The 21,459-nt window shown below is 44.0% G+C and overlaps 1 protein-coding gene across 1 annotated transcript in view; it reads left to right on the plus strand.

Moving 5' to 3' along the window:
- Positions 1-1,184: 1,184 nt before the first annotated feature.
- The window catches only part of col7a1l (collagen type VII alpha 1-like), a 32,672-nt gene continuing 12,397 nt past the window's right edge, over positions 1,185-21,459 (plus strand). Inside the window, exons 1-65 of the mRNA XM_068755563.1 lie at positions 1,185-1,260; positions 3,402-3,582; positions 4,092-4,251; positions 5,192-5,285; positions 5,887-6,060; positions 6,205-6,368; positions 6,602-6,731; positions 6,799-6,915; positions 7,033-7,188; positions 7,488-7,604; positions 7,840-7,986; positions 8,101-8,220; positions 8,374-8,532; positions 8,860-8,973; positions 9,059-9,208; positions 9,621-9,758; positions 9,918-10,064; positions 10,395-10,514; positions 10,881-11,027; positions 11,270-11,491; positions 11,570-11,709; positions 11,790-11,913; positions 12,190-12,333; positions 12,451-12,638; positions 12,777-12,848; positions 13,079-13,096; positions 13,194-13,220; positions 13,323-13,385; positions 13,687-13,767; positions 13,866-13,892; positions 13,975-14,019; positions 14,126-14,200; positions 14,286-14,372; positions 14,467-14,493; positions 14,640-14,693; positions 14,866-14,937; positions 15,000-15,059; positions 15,219-15,254; positions 15,310-15,336; positions 15,499-15,534; positions 15,652-15,696; positions 16,310-16,381; positions 16,461-16,493; positions 16,622-16,693; positions 17,528-17,587; positions 17,697-17,732; positions 17,856-17,936; positions 18,220-18,255; positions 18,368-18,412; positions 18,545-18,616; positions 18,762-18,797; positions 19,037-19,063; positions 19,260-19,298; positions 19,403-19,465; positions 19,595-19,633; positions 19,712-19,762; positions 19,863-19,895; positions 20,227-20,292; positions 20,397-20,441; positions 20,557-20,592; positions 20,667-20,693; positions 20,780-20,851; positions 21,017-21,079; positions 21,274-21,291; positions 21,373-21,408. Of these exons, the coding sequence (XP_068611664.1) occupies positions 1,185-1,260; positions 3,402-3,582; positions 4,092-4,251; positions 5,192-5,285; positions 5,887-6,060; positions 6,205-6,368; positions 6,602-6,731; positions 6,799-6,915; positions 7,033-7,188; positions 7,488-7,604; positions 7,840-7,986; positions 8,101-8,220; positions 8,374-8,532; positions 8,860-8,973; positions 9,059-9,208; positions 9,621-9,758; positions 9,918-10,064; positions 10,395-10,514; positions 10,881-11,027; positions 11,270-11,491; positions 11,570-11,709; positions 11,790-11,913; positions 12,190-12,333; positions 12,451-12,638; positions 12,777-12,848; positions 13,079-13,096; positions 13,194-13,220; positions 13,323-13,385; positions 13,687-13,767; positions 13,866-13,892; positions 13,975-14,019; positions 14,126-14,200; positions 14,286-14,372; positions 14,467-14,493; positions 14,640-14,693; positions 14,866-14,937; positions 15,000-15,059; positions 15,219-15,254; positions 15,310-15,336; positions 15,499-15,534; positions 15,652-15,696; positions 16,310-16,381; positions 16,461-16,493; positions 16,622-16,693; positions 17,528-17,587; positions 17,697-17,732; positions 17,856-17,936; positions 18,220-18,255; positions 18,368-18,412; positions 18,545-18,616; positions 18,762-18,797; positions 19,037-19,063; positions 19,260-19,298; positions 19,403-19,465; positions 19,595-19,633; positions 19,712-19,762; positions 19,863-19,895; positions 20,227-20,292; positions 20,397-20,441; positions 20,557-20,592; positions 20,667-20,693; positions 20,780-20,851; positions 21,017-21,079; positions 21,274-21,291; positions 21,373-21,408 (5,439 nt within the window). The remainder of the gene's footprint in view (positions 1,261-3,401; positions 3,583-4,091; positions 4,252-5,191; positions 5,286-5,886; positions 6,061-6,204; positions 6,369-6,601; positions 6,732-6,798; positions 6,916-7,032; positions 7,189-7,487; positions 7,605-7,839; positions 7,987-8,100; positions 8,221-8,373; positions 8,533-8,859; positions 8,974-9,058; positions 9,209-9,620; positions 9,759-9,917; positions 10,065-10,394; positions 10,515-10,880; positions 11,028-11,269; positions 11,492-11,569; positions 11,710-11,789; positions 11,914-12,189; positions 12,334-12,450; positions 12,639-12,776; positions 12,849-13,078; positions 13,097-13,193; positions 13,221-13,322; positions 13,386-13,686; positions 13,768-13,865; positions 13,893-13,974; positions 14,020-14,125; positions 14,201-14,285; positions 14,373-14,466; positions 14,494-14,639; positions 14,694-14,865; positions 14,938-14,999; positions 15,060-15,218; positions 15,255-15,309; positions 15,337-15,498; positions 15,535-15,651; positions 15,697-16,309; positions 16,382-16,460; positions 16,494-16,621; positions 16,694-17,527; positions 17,588-17,696; positions 17,733-17,855; positions 17,937-18,219; positions 18,256-18,367; positions 18,413-18,544; positions 18,617-18,761; positions 18,798-19,036; positions 19,064-19,259; positions 19,299-19,402; positions 19,466-19,594; positions 19,634-19,711; positions 19,763-19,862; positions 19,896-20,226; positions 20,293-20,396; positions 20,442-20,556; positions 20,593-20,666; positions 20,694-20,779; positions 20,852-21,016; positions 21,080-21,273; positions 21,292-21,372; positions 21,409-21,459) is intronic.

Genomic DNA, 21,459 nt, shown 5'->3' on the forward strand with positions numbered 1-21,459 from the left:
GGCAACCTGCACCTGAGTGAATGCCGATCCCACTTTGAAGTTAAGTTCATGAATTTGCAAAAGCACATGTCCGTGCAGCACACACACACACACACACACACACACACACACACACACACACACGCAGGCACTCAGGCACAAGGACATGCTTATGTGAAGTTGTATGGCGTTTAGCAAGCTAATGCAAAACATGGCAGCGCCAAAGCATTTCCCACATCATCGCTAATGTGTTGAACATGTTGCTCGCTCATGGGGGATCATTCATTTCAAATGGGATAATCCCTCACCGCTGCGTGATCTCTTTGCCGGTGTGTCGCGTGCTGATTGAAGTGTTGGATTTACTCTACTGAGACTTTGATTAGGCTCCCTTAACTGAATGTCTCGCTCCATCTCTGTGTTGATGCATCCCTGCGCTTCTCAACGTGCATTTGAGATGAGAGTTTTAGCACTCGACACCATTTCGGGCTGCAGAATCCTTGAGCTGAACTCGAAACGAAACCGTCGAGGAGCGAGATTGTACATTAAATCACACTTCTGTACTTGCTTTCCGATATCGCCATCCAGGGTACGATCTCAGAGGGAGATAATCATCCAGTAAAACATCTAGAATGCTTCAAAGTGACTGAGTTGCCTCCACGCAATAGTTGAAGGCAAATGCTGAGGCCTCGGGGCTAATCTCCACGTTCCCTTTTACGTTGCTAAGATGAAGTCCTGCATCCCTGAATGGAACCGTCCGAGGCTCAGCTGTTTCTGGTTCCATATTTTAGAAACACTGATGAAGATCATCGCCATTCCGTTTATTGCAGAGCAAAATATGGCTCTGCAATAATGGCCCCTCGTGATGTCCGTATGACCTTTTCTACGTATATTGCTTTAACATATAATAAAACAAAACAGAGATGATTAATTGTATGTTTTGTTCAATATGTCAAAATGAAGCTGCTTTTTTAAGATATTCTACCGTACTTATTGAACTGTCAGCAAAAAGTCCTTGACTAATTAAAGGTTGACTAAAATTTAACTCGAAATCTCTCAAATCACTTCCCCCTCCCTCTCTGTTTATTTTCAGCTAAAAGGAAAGAACAGAAGGAATTAATGATCTCGGTGCAGAATCCAGGAAGGGGATCTGTGACGAGAAGAACCGGGAGGAAGAACAGGCGATCGGAGGAGGAGGAGGAAGGAGTATGGCTCGCGTCTCTGTGTGGATCTTTCTGCTTGCCCTTTCTCTCTCCCATCAAGGCGTCAGAGGACAAGCTGAAGGTAACAGCCGGCCTTCGTGCAGAGATGGGTCTCGCTAGAGCTCACTGACTTTCCTTTACTGATTCCTCTCCACAAAATCAACTGAACGAGAACCTGACAATAAATCTCTATCAGAAAAAAAAAACGTTATCCAGTTTCAAACACTTTTTTGAACCAAGGTGACTCCATATTTTCCACGCTTAGGTGCGACTGAAAGATGCTGCCTGACGGTGTCGTCGGAAGCTTAATTCAGTCACTGCCATATGCTTGATATCCAGCTATGTGCATATATCTATAAATTAGATGACTTGGCTGCACAGGCCAAAAAAAATGAGCAGGTACGCCGTGAATACAGTCGGTGGGAACGCTCCATCATTAAATCTCCACACCTGAGTAGCTGCATGTGGCAGACATCAACCCAGCTCCAGTTTCTCTCCTATCTAGTCGGGGAATTAAAGCATCTGCTATCCAGCATACGGCACAGCGCTCCGCCTGCCTCGGGCGCTATTGGATGTCACCGTAAGGTCAATCAGCCAATCAAAAGTTAGATCCCCTCCACCTGGGATGCAGTTGGTAGAAAATGACAGGTGAAGTTGTTAGGCAGAATTATTATGGGTGAGTATAAATAGCTTAAGGCCATATTTGGAGCGCCGTTTATTCTCATAAACGTTAATTCACACGCCATCATTTCATGTTGTACGTACGGCTGTACAGCTCAGTTATTTATACGATACGCAAGGAGCTGCATGAGGCCAATTTAAAATCAGTCAACCTTCTGACACCTTAAAGCCCCGTGAATTATTTTATTTTAATAAGGAGCTAAATGAAAAATCGAATAATTTGAATACCAACTCCAAATCCCAACTCAAGTTTTTTAATTTTTGCTTCTTTTACAGAAATATTTTTAGCTGAAAGTTCTGAAGCATGAATCAGCGGTTGCCTAACGCCTTTTTGAAGATACTAGCGTAGACAACCTTCAAGAGAATAATTCCTAATCTCGCAGCGTGCGCTTGCCTCCTTATCCTCCACGTGTGGTTCTCACCTGCTGGTGCAGACGGACCAACTTCTGGATAACGGATCTTGTTTTTCCACCTCATCCTGCGTCTGTTTGACAAAGACCAGCCTCCAGTTGCTTCCTAGCTGGACTTTTCTCCAGACGTGGAATAGAAAACGTGCCTTAAATGGAGGAGCCACCTATTTGAGGCTAATCATGCTTACATAAGTGGGTTTAACCTGGATTTAACTGGTATCAATGATGTTTCCATTGATAGTTTGCTGCGTGAACGAAGAGTTATGCGAGAGTATAATGTTAGGCCGCCATGGGTTGGAGACATATGTCCCCTCCGTTAAATCCTGGTCCAGAGGAAGAGGGGTTTAGATAATAGAGGTGAGACAGCTCCGTAATGAGAAAGACGATAGCAGAGAAGCTGAGTTATCATTTAGGGGCCGATCGTTGGTGCCTATCTCTTATTCACGAGGCTAATCAATGCGGTTGTCATATATATATACCAGAGTATTGACTCACAGGGAGTTTGCATGTGCAGCACTTTTCTGTTTGGAGTGTGTGCATTTTAGCAGAGTGCTGCAGATCTCTTTGGGAATTTGTGCAGTTGTGTGTGCATCTGAGAGGGAGTTGCCGGGGCTAATGTATGGGTGTGTGTGTAAGTGTGTGTGTGTGTGTGTGTGTGTGTGTGTGTGTGCTAGGCTATTTTAACTGCACATTGTGAATCCTGCCCAACGCATCAGATCAGTATGTTAAACGAGATTGTTTGCTCGAGCGAGGGGACTGACCCTGATTTCGGGTGTATTTACCGTACCTTATTATTCTACACGTTCCTCCTCATCGCCGCGCTAAAACTTTTATCGCCGGAGTGCTCAGAATATTGATAGTCTCTTTGACTCACTTGTGTCTCATTAGAAATTCATGGGGATTTGTGTGCTGCTTTGGCTGCGTGTGGTGAGTAACTGAAAGGGAAAACATCAGCGTGATGGAACAAGACTACCACCTGGTGGACAGCAGGGGGATAAAACATGAGGCCAAAGCTCTGTGAAATTCATTTCATTATAAAACATTAAGGCTTCAGCATGAATCCCCTCATTACCATCCTTGGTGTTTGTGGCACAAGCTAATTTGTCCCCCCCCCCCTCCCCCCTCCCTTCAGCATGCAGGACGGCGATGCAGGCAGACATTGTGTTTCTGGTGGATGAGTCATGGAGCGTGGGTCAGATCAGCTTCTCTAGTGTCAAGGACTTTATCTCCGCCATCATCTCCTCCTTCAAGGGCAATGCGGTGGGAGCCGAGGGCGTCCGCTTTGGAGTCACCGTCTTTGGGGACATCCCGAGGTAAAACCGGCTGCACGTGTGTTTGTTACTTTTTCAACACAGCTGGTCCTCACTTAACGATTTTGTCGTGAAAGGAATTGATTGACAATTTTAGTCTTTACGACGCTTCCGGTTCATATCCCGCCTTTCGCCCATAGAAAAGCTGGGATAGGCTACAGCAACTTCCGTGACCCGGAAGGCGGATAAAGCGGACATGAAAATCTAATTAAATTCATGTTTATATTTGCATACGTATCGGCCATATATGCTGTACTTATGTAAGTACTCGCTCATAACTCCGCTGCCACTGCCATTCCGCTCGTCGGAACAGCGATTTCTTGTTGCTCAACACTTTCTTTAAATTTTGAAACGTCCGTCGTAACTCCGAGTCGTCGTTAAATGAGAACCTGAGGACCGGCTGTATAGAGATTATAATCAAGTTTAAGGCCGAGATGATAAAAAACATACATTTTTGATTGCTGAGTTCTACATGATCCAGTTCTACTCTTCTCGTGGTTCTTCACCTGCAGGATGAGGATTGCTTTGACGGACTACGGCTCGCTGGAGGAGGTCCTCAGAGCCGTCAGAGACCTCCCCTATGAGGGCGGATCCAGAAGGATTGGCGACGCCCTCCAGTTCCTGATCGACCAAGTGTTCAGCCCTGCTATCAGTCGAGACCACGCACCAAAAGTACGACGTCTGTGTCTGAAATAGTTTGCCGCACGCGATATCAAGCAAGACACAGCTCTAAAAGTTCTTCCATAGACAGTCTGTTTCCTTTGCTGGCCACCAGCCGACTTTTGTTTTGTGTTTTCGTCTTGTTGAAAGGAAAAGACCGGTCAGAAGTTTGTATTTGTGCTTTTAAAATCACTGTGGGACAAAGCAAAAAGTATTTCCTTTCAGGTGTGACTCAGAGTAAGAGTCTTCTTCCATGCTTGGATTACAAAGAGGAAGATGGTTAAACATTTCCCTTTTTGGCTGCCTTGCCTCATATCGATAAGGGATGACTACACACTGCAAAAGCATCCGCTTTAGAGACATTTACCTGCTTGGTCACAGAGTCATCTGCCAAAAACAATACTGGCCTTAACTTTGAACCCTGACCTAAAGGAAAATGTCAGTAGCTTGTCTAATAAGTGCCTCGTCAAATATCAAAATGTCCTCTGAATCAGCCACATTTCTCTGAAAGTCCTGCACAGTAGCATAACTGGTTAGCATTCCAACCATCTCTCAATCCATGAGTGTGCTTGCAAATCATCTTGCAGCAGCACACTTGATGAGGGAAGGCAGAGAATTGAGGATTAGGCTGGTATATTGAATCACACAGCCGGAGCGCACGCAGAAAGGCAGATGTGTTCTCACTGATTCCTCCCAACCTCCTTCTTCATTGACTCAGGAATTAATTTTAAATGGTGCGAGTACACTTTTCTTTAATGGGCGAATTAGGAGTCTGAGCTAAAATCCAGGCTCTGCTTTGCTGTGTTCATTTATTTATGAGCTAAATAATGAGTCAAACCATGTCAAAAAAGTCTATGTGGCATTATTGTGCACGATACTCATGGCAAGGATGCTCCTCTGACCAAACGAGTTGTTGATTTGTGCTTTTATGTATCCCTCCCCTGCCATTCAGATCGCGATATTGATCACAAACGGACGCTCAGACGACCAGGTTGCCGCTGCAGCCACGGCGGTTGCCGACAACGGCATCTCTCTCTTTGCAGTAGGTTAGTGTGGAACTCGGCTTTGTGAATTCCCTCAACATCCACCCAACAGCTCAGCAGCAATTCGGTTTGGATTCGTCGGTTTCAGTGTGGCTATTTGTGTGGGATTCTGGTTTCTGTGTATCTGGGTGCACCAACGTAAAAACGGCTATCAAACATAAGCCTAAAACAGAGATTCATTCAGATTTTGCAATCTTGAAAAGTGCACTTTGTGACTTTGTCCTAAATCATTTTATTCCGCTAACGCACACACAAAACTATTTACCCACATGTTTTTGTCTCCCCTTCTTTCTCCCACACGCACGCATGAGCACGCTCCTTTCAGAGCTGTGCAATAATTACTGCTCATTAGACGATGGTGTGCTAATCGCGGCCATTTTTCATTAGGCGATTCACTGCCCCCCCCCCACCCCACCCCATTTCCACCTCTGACACCGAGGCCCGCTCCCCTCGTCCATCACTCTGGAGGAGAAACTCCACAAGCTCTTTTGTACTTGTGCAAAATCCGTTTTGTCTCCAGAGTCTGTGTAGATGACTGAAGAGTTATTGTCTTTGTGTGTACGTGTGTGTGTGTGTGTGTGTGTGTGCACTGTACTGTGACCAGGTGTTTGGGGTGCTGATGTGTTAGAGCTGAGGATGATGGTGTCAGAGCCACAGGAGGAGCATCTATTGTTGTGTCCCACCTATTCCCTCCTGGATTCCATCCTTCCCAAGCTCTCACGCAGAATGTGTTTCACGGCATCCGAGCCGCCGCGCCCCATGAAAACGTCTCAGCCCGGTGAGTGGAACTCAAACTGCCCTGATGTGAACAACTGTGTGTGTTTTTTTTTTCTCACTGAGATGGATCCAAACCAACTTGCATGTTTGAATGTATTTTTCCTCATTTCATTTTTCCTCCTCTTTCATTCCACACCGATCCTAGTAGAGAAGCGGGTGAAGGGACCCAGGGACTTGCAGGCTAGCGAGTTGGCCCACAGTTCCCTCAGACTGACATGGAGTCAGGCCACAGGTGACGTCACCGGATACCGTCTCCTGGTCACCCCTCTCAGCATCGAGGGACACGTCCTCCACTTGCAGCAGAGACAGGTGAGGCTGATGATGATAGCAATACGATGGGTGTCCTATTTTTTGTTTGATTCTTTTTATAATATCCATATTCCCAAGGCTGACCGGGAACATCAAGCTGGTGGGTGTGAAAATGAGATGTATTCTCAGACAGCAGAGTTCTGTTCTCCACATCAGGCGGCATTAAAATTATGTTAGTACTGCTCACCCAATCAAAGCCTGCCCTCATTCTGCCATCTTCTGTGTCTGACCAGATCGATCTGAAGGCCGATGTGAGCACAGCACTGATCACGGATCTCATTCCTCAAACGTCTTATTCCCTCACCGTTTATGCCGTCTACCCTAACCTCATAGGGGACTCCGCAGCCATCACCGTCCAAACAAGTTGGTCTATCACACATCAGCTCATGCAATTTTAAGAAAATACACAAATAAAACCAGTTTTTTTTAGCTCCTCTGCCCCAGGTGTCAAACTTTCGTGTCATCGAGGAGGGTCTGTTCTCTCTGCGCCTGGGCTGGACGCCTCCCTTAGGGATGCTGGACGGATTCAAGATCTTCATCCCAAGATGTATGCATGCATCACACCGTGTAATTTTTATCATGTGATTTAGCTCAATGCATCAATATCACATAATCAACTAATTTCGGGCTTCTCTTTCTGGTTTTTCGGATTTCTGTCCTGCAGCCAAACGTCCAGGATTTGCTTATGAGCACCTGCTTCCTGGAGACACCTCCTCTCATGTGATCGACAGCCTGGAGGAGGATAAGAAGTACATTATAAGTATTTATGCCATTTACCCCCAAGGAACAAGTCAACCGGTTTCAGTAGTGGGCAAGACTTGTAAGTGAATTGTTATGAAAATGTAAATGTTTCACTTATTCAACACTTGACATGTACTTTCAAAACACTTTCACTCACTAATCAATAAAATAAAACTACAAGGAAGCTGCTGGGAAGGTGTAGTACCGGAATATAACCACAACATGGCGCTGTTGTTTCAGAAAAATGCCAACGTTACCAACTCAGAATAACTTTTCTTCATTATGTTCTGGCATTACAATGAATTGCTGGATCGCTGAATTTATTCAAATAAAAATATTGAATTTGTGTCTTTTGCATCTGTTTGCCGTGTCTATCAGTGAAGCTCATACAAGTTGAGCAGTTCCTGGTCCAAAACGGCACCACAGACACAGTGCAGGCGAGGTGGACCTCGGTTAAAGGTGCAACAGGATATCGTCTGACATGGGAATCTCCAGGTTCTGTTACTCATCTTTTGTAGACGTAGAGCTACTCGAGCCAAAAGTGTGATTTTATGGTGATGTCGGTGGCGCAGACACGCTTTCTCCCCCTGCCCCAAAAGAAAAGTTTGACTGACAGTAACCCCGGTTGAGAATAAACATGCAATATAAACCTCCCCAAAACCAAAAGTGGAATATCCTCAGCCCCAAAGATTATTTTAGCAGACCTTCTATGTATTTTTGTCTCTTTCAGACGGCCACATAGAGAACATAAACCTCGGCAACACCTTTAACTTCTACATGATCCAGGGCCTTCATCCAGGCTACGAGTACACCATCACCATCAACCCGATCTTTGGAGACACAGAGGGACCCATCACCACTGTCAAAGTCAAAACATGTAACTAAGATGCTTGTTAGGAAGTACGCTATTTACAAAAGGAAGACCAGATCCAGGAAACACGAATGACCTTGTGTATCTCACTGTGTGTGTGTACGCGTGTGTTTGTGCTAGTGGAAAGCGGTGCGGTACAAACTTTAAAGGTGTCCGCCGTGAGCACGAGCGCCGCTGTGATCTCCTGGAACGGCGTCCCAGGAGCCACAGGGTACAGACTGGCCTGGGGACCCACTCCAGGTGACCTGCTCCCTCTGCCCCATGCCATTCCTCACACCAAACATTTGTTAAACCAGCATGCTCATGTGCATGCGTGATGGGTTCCGAGGAATATCAGTCAGTTGAAAGACGGATCGATGTTGACTGTGCCGTCAATCCTGGTGTTGTTCTCAGAGTTTATCGGGCGGGACCGTCCCAGGCAGCTGGCTCTGAACGGCAGCACCACAGAGTACCGCCTGAAGAACGTGGCCCACGACACAGAATATGTTCTGACTCTCTATGTGCTGTTTGGGTCTCTGGTGGGACCCGGTGTCTCCGCTACCTTCCGGACCTGTGAGTAGTTGATGTGCCCCCCCCCCACCCCCACCCCCTGATGCACCACGAATCATTTATTCCCATGTAAAGTCGTCTGATTTCTCCCGGAAGTATATCGTGCCGTGTGAAAATACAATGGAACGCCAGTCACGTTGAAGTGGTGCACAGCGTCTTTGTTTAGTGTGACCCGGCAGAGAGTTTGAGACGTCGTTCCTAAAGCTCTCTTCGCTAATGTGCAGCAACACTCCGGCCGTGGGATGCTGCGTGCCATTCACATTCATTAAGCATTAATTAGTTGCAGTTCTATTAAAAAGTGCCTGGAGAGCTCTCCGTCTCTCGTTGCAGCTCCACTGGGCTACGTGTCTAACTTCAAGGTCACATCTTACACCAGCACCTCCATAGTCGTGGAGTGGAGCCCCGTTGTTGGAGCTACTGAGTACAAACTCTCCTGGAACACAGGTAAGGTATATTTAATGATACATTTTCATGGTTAAGCCAAGCGCTGCGCGTGATACGTCATGTAATGATGCATATCTGTGTGCAGGTGATAACAGCCCTCAGTCTCATTACCTGGACCGGAGAGTTCTATCCCATCGCATTGAAGACCTGAACCCGCAGTCCGCCTACAGCTTCTCCATCTGTGCCGTATACGGCACCGCAGAGGGGCCAGAAATCTCCCTATCTCAGCTCACAGGTACAGAACGAGGGGGCAAAGCCTCGCTGTTTATTTAAACCGGATCCAAAGAGCTCTGAGCAGCTGTGCACCACATTGTAATTAAATGGCTAGGGGAGGCAAAGTTCTTCATCCTGCGCCACGGCACCCTTGTCGTGTCTTTGTTCCGCTGACAAGTCGTGTACTTTGCTCTTCCCATTTTTAACCACAGTTCCTGCCGCTGACGCTTGTAGGATTTGCCTAAATCAGCAGAGTCCCTATGAATTTAATCACTGTCGCACTTTAACGCTGGCTAATGATATGGTGTGTAAAGAAAACAGCTCAGAGTTTTTGGATTCTGTCCCATTTTTTGCTGGGATTTTATTTTGGGAACACAACCACCACTAAAATTAGGATGGAAATTGTGCTAATTGTGTTTGGTGTTATTTTTCAGCCGCTGTCTCAGACTCAGGGACAATCCAGGCGGTGAGAGAGGTAAAGGTCGTCGATATAGGAGTCAACTCCTTCACCCTATCCTGGAGGAAAATACCAGGGGTGTCCGGCTACAACATCTCCTGGATCCCCTTCCTGGGTAGGGGTTAATATTAATTCCAAAATCAACAAAAGAAATCCTACCGGTGTTGCTAAATAATTACCTAATTTATCTCAAATATTTCAATTTTCCCAGATATGTTGCAATAATCTGATTTTAATTCCTACGTTGCATGTTGGACATCTTTTACTCCTCTAGGGGGCGATGAAAAATCCCAAGTGGTATCTGCTGCCTCCACCACCTTCACCATTCTCAACCTGAGGGAGAGCTCGGCTTATAAAATCCAGGTGTCCTCCGTGGTGGGGAACCGGGAGGGGAGCCCGGTCCTGGTGACGGCCCGCACCCGTGAGTCTCATCAGAACAGCACGGCTCAGTATGAGGTGTCCGGATCAGAGGATTCTGGACGATATTCATTTCTGCAACTCAGTGCATTTTAAAAATGTAGAAGTAGAACTTCTGAGTTTGGTTTTAGATTTCAATCAGAATGCTTCCTTTATATTTCCACCATAGAACCTTTTTATCTTCCCCGACTTTGCGGTGAAGGGATGTACTGATATGGACCTTATCGGGCTGATTGGTTTCCTAAATGTTATTCAGGCTTTTCTGGTAATTGTTGAAGCATCCTGCATGACTTGTTTTTCATTATCCATGCATCTCCTTCTTCTTCTTCTTCAGTGGATCTTCCAAAAGTCGACGGCTTTGCTGCTCTGAACACGACGGACAGCAGCACCATTCTGAACTGGACACGTGTTGCCGGCATCTCCGGCTATCGCGTGACCTGGAGGCACATCTCCGGTCAGCTTTACCCTTCATTTAATCAGGTTTACCAAAATAAGATAAGAAAGGATGTTTAAATAAAAGTGCCGTTAGTGTCAGAGATCAATTCAGAGAACAGTGCTAGTAGAATAATATATTTCTTCTATCCCACAGGGGTTGAGGTAGGTGCATGTCACCTGTTATTGCGTTTGTGAATTGAGTCTCGGCACAAGCGTTTGTTTATCGCAGAGGAAAATATAAGAAAAAACATTCACCAAAAACGAGTTTGATAAGCTCCTTCACTCCACTCCTTACAGAATGACTGGACTTTTCCTTTTCTTTTCCTGCACCTACTGTTCCTGGGAATTAATTGAGCTTCTCCTTCGTGTTTTTTTCTCTCCTCAGTGTTGGAGACTAAAACCGAGACCCTCGGACCTGCTTTCACCTCCTATAAGATCACCGATCTGCTGTATGGGAGAACTTATATTTTCACCATCAGACCTTTGTATGGAGAAGTGGTGGGGCCCATAAGCACGCTGTATCAGAGAATATGTGAGGCATCGCTCATCACATGCTATCATGACTATTGATTAGCCCAAACGTAGAGGGGTGATTTCCTGTTTATAATGAAACCTGTTGAAAACTGTTTTAGACTTGAATCCAGTTTATAAGGGATCCAATCTAGTTTTCTTTCCTGTGCTGTATCCCATCTGTTGAACACAGCAATATCTTTCCCTCTGGGAATCTTAACCATGTCATTTAGCTTTATTAATCTGTTTTGTTGTGCATCCCAGTGGGACAGCATCATCCGGTGCCGACGGCCCAGTCTATTTCAGTCACAGCCGCCCCTCACATCGCCATCACTGACACGGCCACCGGGACCACCCAGCGCCCCCCGACTAGAACCATAACCACCAGGAAGCCTCCAGATCGGCCTAGCGTCACCCAAAGCGCAAGAGTCCCCTCCCTCAGTTTAACCACAACCAGGACTGAAACAGCCGCCGTACCGAGACCAGGTGTGTCAGAGCTTTTTACGTGATCCACAGCAGATGGTGAACATGCGTTGAAGGTTGCGTGTTCTTGTGTTTTATTAGTGTGCGGTAAGAGCAAAGCAGACATAGTCTTCCTCGTGGATGAGTCCTCCAGCATCGGCCCCAACAACTTCATCAAGATGAAGGACTTCATATTCCGAGTGGCCACTTATTTTCCCGTCGTGGGCCCTCAGGCCACACAGGTCGGCACCTCAGAGCTTTAATCCCTATATATTCTTCATGCTGTCGTAATGATGGAGAATTTTGGATAATGCTCTCTCAGATAGCCGTGGTCCATTACAGCGACGAGCCGCGGATCGAATTCCGTCTGAACGAGCTTAAAGACAGGACCTCTGTGCTCAGGGCGCTCAGGAAGCTGCGTTACGTAGGAGGCAACACCAGAACAGGTCAGTGACGCAACGGCACTCGTCTTCCTCCGCTTCTCATTACAACAGATTATTCCCCAAAAAGCTATTCAAGTCTTAATGTCGATGTCATTCTGGTGGATAGGAAATAGACTAGCACTGATCCCACATGGCTGCTGCTACGAGAAGCAGGCGTTAAAAAAAGGAACATGTTCATGCTGTAGTTGCTTTGTCTTCAAGTATGCAAACCGATGTGGCTGAGACGAGAAAATAGGTTGGCGTTGTTGTTTTTCCCTAAATACTTCTGTGTCCGCTCAGGAAAAGGCATCAGCTACGTTCTGCAGGAACTGTTCCAGGAGTCTCTGGGGATGAGGCAGGACGCGGCCCACATCCTGGTTCTCATTACAGACGGCAGGGCCCAGGATAACGTGGCGCCGCCGTCCAGAATCGCACGTGCTCTGGGTGCATGAAAGTTTGTCATAAATCATCCTAAATGTTGATGCCGGAATATATATATATTTTTTGACGAATATCTGAATGCTTCACCTGGCTTATCGTATACGGTCTGTCTTTCTCTAGGTGTCAGCATCCTGGCAGTCGGAGTCGCCAACGCAGACATGGAGGAGCTGAATAAAATAGCAGCACCGACCATCTACAAAAATATCTTCTTCTCGCCGACCTTCGACGACTTCCCCTCTATTGAGGGAGAATTTATCAACAGCCTCTGCAGTGAGGAACTGCTCTCTGAGTTCAGACTGAACGATGAGGCAAGAAGAAAGCAATGAAAAGCTATTGTCTGTCAGTCCGATTCATGACATCCATCTTTAGATTTTTAATCAATAAAGAAACGCTCTAACGCTGTTATTCAATTTGAAGTCATTTCAAATGTCTGAATCTTCTCCCAGTTTATTCAGGAGGACAACCCGACTGAAGACCCAGATGAGCCTGTCGGTCCCTGCCCCTCCCAGTGTCTGAAGGTAGGCACATCCTCCTCCTCCTCCCACTGCCTTCATCATCATTACCAACATTATCATATTAAGCAAAGGGTAATCAAATGTGGAACAGGATATGAATCGCCATAAGATCACTAGATATAAAACACATTAATATTGTTAATCCTGTCTTCTTCAACAACAACAACAACAACAACAACAACAACACTATTCATTAACAACTATTAAACACATTATTTGTTTGTTTTGTTCAGGGCCAAAAAGGTGAAACGGTGAGTTAAGTGGAATTTATTAAAGAGTAAAACTACATAGAAATGTGTGTAAAAGCATGGTTATTCATTTCCAGTGTTCTCACTCTCATTTTTCCAGGGAGATGGTTCCGGTCTCGGAGGCCTGGTATGTTTGTATCGGTTTTAATCTCCTCTTTTCAACATCGTTATGTTTGTTATTGTTTATTTCAATCCTTCTTTTTTTTTGGTTTCCTTTTCCGTTATGTAGAGATTTAGGCAAATCCCTGGCCAGGATCCTTTCACTTCCTCCAAAGGAGAAGCGGGTGAAAGGGTGAGAATCAACATGCTAACTTGTCATTGCTATTGTCAGTGGTAGTAAAAAGATGTTCCTGCTATGCTGAATAATGTCGCCAGACGAGACGGGTTCAGGTGGGTTTCCGGCTTCAGTCCAGTGTTGGAGCTGCCCGGTTCTTTAATGATCCAGTCTGTCTTTTGGAATCGGTTTTCTTTTCATCTGCATTGATTCCAGTCTCATAAACTGGCTCCAACTGCTGTGTTTGAGCGAGTTTTCCTTTCCCGTGTTTGCTAGTATCTGATTTTCCAGCACTGACTAAAATGTTAAAATATGGCAGGGACCTCCGGGAACAGATGGCATACCTGGGTTGCCAGGGCGACCCGGGAGAACTGGACCTCCCGGTTCTGGGGGCCAGCGGGTAACTACATTAATTACAAGAAAATTTACTCTGACTTGTTTTAGGTTTATTTCATTTTAGTCTTGGGCCTGAAAATAATATTTGCTCTGTCTTTCCAGGGCCCGACAGGCTTTGCAGGCGATACGGTGAGGTGGAAATACATTTGTGAAAAAAAAAGAAATCACTTCTTCTTGAACAATTCTACATTCATGTTTCTGTCCGGTACAGGGTCCGGCTGGACTTCCAGGTACCAAGGGACAGAGAGGACAGCGAGTAGGGCTAACATTAATGTTTTCATGCTGATTGATAAAATATGATCACATGACACAATCTTCTCCTGGATTGATCTACTTTGGTTCATTTTTGTTTTCTTGCTTAGGGAGAACCTGGATATGTTATAGCCAGCGCAGGCACGAATTTAGTTCCTGGGCGTAAAGGAGAGCCAGGATTTTTGGTGAGCCAAGAAAGAATTTTAATACAAAATGTTTTTCAGCAGTGAACTTTGTGACATTTCTAATATTATTCACTGCTTTTTCCAGGGTCCCCAGGGGCCTCCTGGTGTACCAGGTGTCAAAGGAGCGCCTGGACAAAATGGTCAAACAGGATCACCGGGATTATCGCTCAAGGTAACACAGATTAAAAAAGTCTCCAAATGCTTTCACAGCATGAGGATGTCCCGCTGCTCATGATATGATGTTTTTTACCAATTGTAATTTTTAGGGAGATCCTGGGGAACCGGGCGGAAATGTGAGTATGAAGGCTGTATTTTATTTTGTTTGATGCGTTTTCACTGCTGAATTTCATGAACGGAATATATATCATGCATACAAATTTGGTCTGCTTGCATATGAATCCTGTTTTTAATCTGATAATGCATTCATTAATTCTGAAAGGGTTTACGTGGGAAGCCGGGCCTGAATGGAGACAAAGGAGAGTCGGGAAGAGATGTAAGTGCACAATTGATAAAATGACTAGAGGTGGCAAAGGACATTGAACAAGACAAATTAAAGATTAAAGATTAAGAAAAATAATTAGCGAATTTGGGAGTTTTATTTTTTTACTTGCTTTCTCTCGCACGCAAACTCTGAATTTCACGCACACGTACGCAAATGACTGCAGGGTGTCGCGGGTCTGCCTGGTCCCATTGGCATCGACGGTGTGCCGGGTTTACCGGGGCAGAAAGGAGAGAAGGTAAAAAATCTTCTACACTTGACTATAAACACACAAATACAATAAATACGTATTTGTTGTAGGGCGAGGAAGGAATCGGCCTACAAGGTGTTCAAGGGCCCCGAGGAGAACCAGGAGAGAAGGTACATGACAGGAAAAGCCCAATGTAAATATGGAATATTACCATCTTTATTGCTGAGACAAAAATAGCATTATTTTATTTACAGTCGAACATTCTTATGGAAAAAGATTACTTTGAATGTATTAATCTGAAATCTAATTTTTGCTTAATTGTTTTGCAGGGAAATATTGGTATAATAGGACCAGTTGGCCCCAAGGTAACATAATGCACTCTGTTAGCTCTTTAATGCATTGTGTAATTAATCTCTTAAGGGCGTCCAGGGAATCCTCGGACCTCAGGTGCGCACTTTAGCATGACCTATTATTGCAGGGTTTTACCATCCAGTGTATTTGAATTAATTGCAAATGTATCCTGATGAGTTGAAACCGTGGCTTTTTAACAAAGGATGATTATTCTGAAAGAATCGGGCATGAAAGTATTAATTTAGTTTTTACGTGCAGGGGAAAAAAGGATTCAAAGGAGAGCGAGGGGACAAGGTGAGTTCATCCCATGCACATCAGGATTACTATGATCAAGAAAAAATAAGAGGGGGCGAGAAACAAACACCAGAAAATGTGTAATCATGTTCAAGAATATGTGTTTTTTGTTTCCAGGGTGAACGAGGAGATGTGGGACGAATAGGTCCTCAAGGAGCCACGGTGAGTGTGCACAACAGACAACATTATAGTTCCCTACCAAACAAATGCAATCATAATTGTTCCCACTTACTCACCTGAGCATATTAAAATCCACTCTAATTCACTTTTGATTGCAATGCAAGCGTAGGGGAAAATGAAATGAAAATATTTGCAGCCAACTCCGACATCTGGCTAGAAAAGTGTTTTCTGTCTCTGGGCGGACATTTAGCAGTGATGAATAAATAAACGAGGAAGTCGTTTTGTTCTGGATATTCGAGATTAGGCTTTATCTGTGATTTTTATTATTATACAATTGTGAGAATATGAAAGCTCAGCTGGCATCTTCAGCAAATAGACCATTTTGTCCTGCATCACTGATTTTTAATTTGAGGCATTGTAGGCCGTTGTAAAAGACGGCCCTGATAAATGCCGTCCTGAGGACCGTCTTCCTGCCTTTTGAGTTGCATTCTTTAATTTAAAAGTTTTGCTTTTGGCATAACAGAAAATATACGACACTGCTTATGAGATGATTGTACTTTTCTGGGTTCTCACGATGATGTTAAAGTACTCTTGGCAGTGAAATAAAAGTCCAGAATTCAGAAATATGTTTTTTAATTTGCCTTGATTCTTCCAGGGACTCACAGGGCCAGGGGGGTTAAAAGGAGATGAGGGCCCAAGTGGGGCCCCTGGAGATCCTGCCAAGGGTGTAAGAAAACAATTTCACTAAACTAAACTTTAGAAATAGAAGCTGTTGATGCTCAGACTTCTTTTTATCGGTACGGCAGATCATCGGCCCAAGTGGAAAAAGGGGTGCGAGGGTAAGTCGCCAAAGTCATTTCTTTTTTATTATTATTACTTTCTATACTTAAATAAATAAAGTAATTTATTATGTTTTAATCTTTTGGGATTGTATTATAATTCCCATGAACTTGAATTCATTTGTCAGGGAGACGTCGGTCCAGTCGGCCCCATGGGACCCCAGGGAATGAAGGGCGAAGAAGGAGTCAAAGGAGAGAAGGTTATTAAACATGTGATTTGTGTTTTAATATTTTTATGATTTACCGTATTGGCCCGAATATAACACGATGTTTTTTGCATTGAAATTAAGCTGAAAAAGTCGAGTCGTGTTATATTCGGGGTCTAGACATTATACCCATTCTGAACGCTAGATGGCGCCAGATATCGTTACAACGAATGGTGAACTGAACTCCCCATGCCAAAGCAAACGCCTATCATTATTTTATTGCGATGTTTTTCCTTATTCATATGTTGTGAGATGTGTCTGTGTGGATGTGTGTGTGTGCACGTGTCCAGCTGGGGCGTGTCACGCCGGAGCGAGTGAGTGTGTGAGAGAGAAAGAGAGAGAGCGCGCAGAGCAGCAACAGAGAGAACTAGGAGACAGAGATATGCGAGCGATAGGAGGAAACGGAGTTTTGTTTAACAGTGCAAGTAAAATAAAGCAGCTTCAGTGATTCAGCACGTCTGGCCGGCGTCCATCTTGTGTTGCTGCGCTTCAGCCATTCATTTACAAATGTGATTGCACTTTAGTTCACATATTTAAATGTTCAGATATTAAGATGTGAGACAGTTTTTGCATGATTTGAATGTGGCAAAATAACATGCTTTTTCTCTCGAATTTATTGTTATAATCATTTGTTTCAGATGTACTGTAATTATTTTCTGTATAAAAATTGAAATTGGTGTTCAAAAAGTATTTTCTCAAACTTGAGTCTTGAAAAAGAGGGGGTCGTATTATATCCGGGGTCGTGTTATATTCGGGCCAATACGGTACTAAGAATAGCATTAAGTTTATATAAAGACACACGTATGAGTTGCTTTGATTTGTTTACAGGGCATCCCTGGTTTTGGAATTCCCGGACAGCTGGGTTCAAAGGGGGAAAACGGCGACAGGGTGAGTCACCATTAACCATGAAAAGCCATCGTGTCTTTATGTTATAGTGAAGCAGAAAATAGACTTTGATCACTGCTCTATTTATGTTTAACATTTCATCCCGTGACAGGGAAATATTGGTTTGTCTGGAAAACCAGGACAAAAAGTAAGTGAAACTATTTAGCTTAAAGTTGCTGTTGTAAATGAATTGTAGGGAATTTTGTCATTACACAACGTGACATTTAAAACCCCTCCAGTGTGGTAAAACAGAATTAATGTGTTTGTCCAGGGGCAGGATGGTTCTAAAGGTGATGACGGGGGCGTTGGGTTACCTGGTAATCCTGGAGAACCAGGATTAAGAGGTAAAGATGTAAGTAAATCCTGAGTGGCAGTTACAGCAATGAAACAAGATTTCAAGGTTTTCTATTTGGATAAAATTTCACGGCGATTTCTTCTTTAGAAAATATCGTATGAGGTGAAAGTTCTTGCTGTCGATTCAAATATAAACCATTTGTTGTTGTAGTTTTATTTGCATATTTAATGACTCATTTGAAATGATTTCAGGAAAATAGCCTTTTTTCCGTCGTGTCAGACATATTGCATAAGTTTTGCATTGTGACATTGTCGGCAGTTGATGTTTACTTTTTGTGTAGGGAATACCTGGAACTCAAGGAGACCGAGGAATTAAGGTACAGTGTTTATTTGATGTTTTTTAGTTTGCTGGATCATTGATGCTTTATGGTAAAAAAAAGAGTACAATAAAGATACAACAACTTCAAACAGTAACTTTGTCTCTAACAGGGTGAACAGGGACCACCCGGAGAGCCTGGTGACAGAGGAGTTAAGGTATTCTGTGTTTTCCACGATTTCCAAGACTAGACAAACATTTTCCATTGACATCAATGTTATTTAAGTTTTTTCATCAACTGTAGATGGGAAGTTCTTTATCCCTTCATTGGCTTTGTTGGTGTTGGTCAGGGTCCGCTGGGATTGTCGGGAAGGCCAGGATCCCCAGGAGAAAAGGGAGACCCTGGAAAGCCAGGCCTGATAGTAAGTTATTTTAATTAAATTATAAGAAGTATACTAGAATTATTTGACTTAAACTTTACTGCTCAGTTATTTTGAAGAGTGAACGTAATAACTCAGCTCGACACACGCCCCTTCAAGATAAGCTGTTTGTTCTTCATTTCTGAAGGGCAGCGATGGAAAGAGAGGCGACAAAGGGGAGCCGGTACGTTTTGTATTCTCATCTCCCGCTCTCTCATTTTCGCAACCTGCTATCACCCGTCGTGATTTCTACTTTGATACGTTCAGTAATTAAGTTTGTCGGTTCGTGCGCGCCACCCATCAGTGCACACACTCTTCCTGCTTTGTGTGGTGGAGATAAATTGTGTTTAGCGCCGTGCCATTTTAGATCTTAACCGTGTTTTCTTGTACTTTTCTCCTTATCACGCTGCTCTTGTCACCAAGGGGAAACCTGGACCTCCGGGACCACAAGTAAACAAAGCTCTTTTGTTATTTTTGACAGCTTCCCACCAGCTCAGCCATGTTTGACGTCATATGAAAGCTCATACTCATAAAGAATTAAATGAAAATACCCCCCCCCCCCCCTCCCCCATAAGAAATAAATGAATCTACCTAAGATTGCATGCAACTTAGCAAGTAACTTTGATTTTGTCTGCTTTGTCTTCAGACTGCTGCAGAAAACAACATACTAACAAGAGTGATTAAGGTAAATGATAAAATACGACATGCCTTAGTTCATTCAGTTATTTTATGCTCATAGTGGACTTCAGATTTCTGCCACCTCCTCTCGTCTCCCTTTCTTGGATTCAGGGTGAACGAGGAGAGCCTGGCGAGCCTGGTTTGAGAGGAGAAGCGGGTCTGCCTGGGCCGAGTGTGAGCGTCCCGTCATTTGCTCATTTGATGAACTTGAAATCTCTTCAGAGTAAAAACCTTTAGAGGGGATCGATAATAATGATGTTTCTTGAATCATCCCAACATTTGAATATTTGCCTCTAACCCCAGGGTCCAGATGGGAAACCTGGATTATCAGCACCAGCTCTGGTTTGTGTGTTCAGCGACTTTATTTGCATTTCTTTCTGTCGCTCTTCTTGTTTCATATGAAACCATTTTTGCTTGCAGGATGGCGGAAGACATGGACTCGACGGTTTACCTGGGAAACCAGGAATGAAGGTTATTTAAACTCATGCACACAATTTGCATAATTTAAATCTACCCATGGAAATTGCGTCTGGGTGTTTGGACTTAATCGCAGGATGTTTCATAACTGCAGGGTGACCTGGGACAGAAAGGAGAGCCTGGTTTGGTGAGTGTTTAGTGTAAGATGTTGTCTCTGTGAATATTATTCACTTAAATATAAGAAATCAAAACAGCTGTTTCTGCTCCAGAAAGCAGAGCAAGCAGACAAACATGTAATAAACTGAGAGCATAAAAGCTTCTTCGTCTTGCTGTCGCTGTATGACCGTGAATGAAAAGCAAAGACGCATCTTTATTCATTTAATTCAGACTTTTTTATTAGGTTCTCACAAGAGTGCTTTTTTTTTTTTTTTTTTTAATGTTTTGTCATGATGATTTTCATTTAGTCTATAAACTATTATATATATATCATACTGTTTTGTGTCTGTGCATGCAAGCAGAAGGGGGATAAAGGAGACCCAGGCCGGGTAGGGATTGCTGGAATACCTGGCTTACCAGGAACTCCAGTGAGTGCCCCACCTTTTTTGTTTTTAATTACTCTTTCTAATAGTTATAGTCGACACCAGGAACAAAAGATGTTGGTTTTTTACTTGTTTTATTTCCGCTACAGGGGAGACCTGGCGTCGATGGAAAGAGAGGCCTGCCAGCAAAAGATGTGAGAAGCCTTTTCACCTTTTGCAGCACCATGATTCTTGTTTTGAATGCTACCTTGACAGCTTTCATTTGTGAAGGTGTTTGGACTCAGGTGAAAATGCATTTTCTTTTCACAGGGAGAAAAAGGACCTCAAGGAGATGACGGCAAAAAGGTTCTTAAACGTCATTGTGACTCTCGGAAACTTTGATCTGGCTATTTTTAAGCACAAATTTTCGGTCATTACAGGGCGACCAGGGTGCTGCAGGTACAAATGTAAGTGTTTTTTTTTTTTTAATAGCGGAAATGGATTTACTTACTTACTTAAAAAGTGATTTAAGGGCATCTTTCTGCCTCCTCAGGGTAAAGATGGCAGCAAGGGGGAACGAGGACCTCCAGGTTTGCCTGGTAGGCAGGTGCTTGTCACCTCAGAGGTAAGAGTAGCATCATATTGATTAATTATCGATTGGTGACTTCAGTTCTTAAAACGTCTTAACCTTTTCTTTTAAACAAAGAGGGGTAAAAAAAAAAGTGCATTGGCTGTATAAAACATCAATCAGGTCAGTCTAAGCCTGAGTCTGAGGCACATCTGTTCTCAGGGCGCCACCGTAGATGACATCCGAGAAGCATTTCCAATCCCGATGGGTCCCCCAGGAGTTACTGTGAGTCTGATACCTACATTTCCATGAATGATGCCCCTATTATTTCCGCTGCTGAATGGCATAGTTCACATGACTTGCATGGTAATTGAGTCATCATCCAGCGACAGCGCTTTTATTACGGGCTGTCAGGCTTGATGTCATTGTGTTGTAGATGCATGTTCCAATGTTTCGCTCCTCTGTTTCTGTGTATTCAGGGGTCACCGGGGATGAAGGTAAGATCATCATTGAGTTTATGAAATGAAGGGATTTGAAAAATAGCAGCTATTGTCACTTTGTTTTTGTTTTTTTTGCAGGGTGAAAAAGGGGAAATGGGCCTGCAAGGCGAGAAGGTAGCGCTTCAGTGTTATACCTCACAAATACATGTATTCTGAAATGAACAC

The sequence above is a fragment of the Brachionichthys hirsutus genome, chromosome 22 (assembly GCF_040956055.1).
Source record: "Brachionichthys hirsutus isolate HB-005 chromosome 22, CSIRO-AGI_Bhir_v1, whole genome shotgun sequence".
NCBI classification, from domain to species: Eukaryota; Metazoa; Chordata; class Actinopteri; order Lophiiformes; family Brachionichthyidae; genus Brachionichthys; species Brachionichthys hirsutus.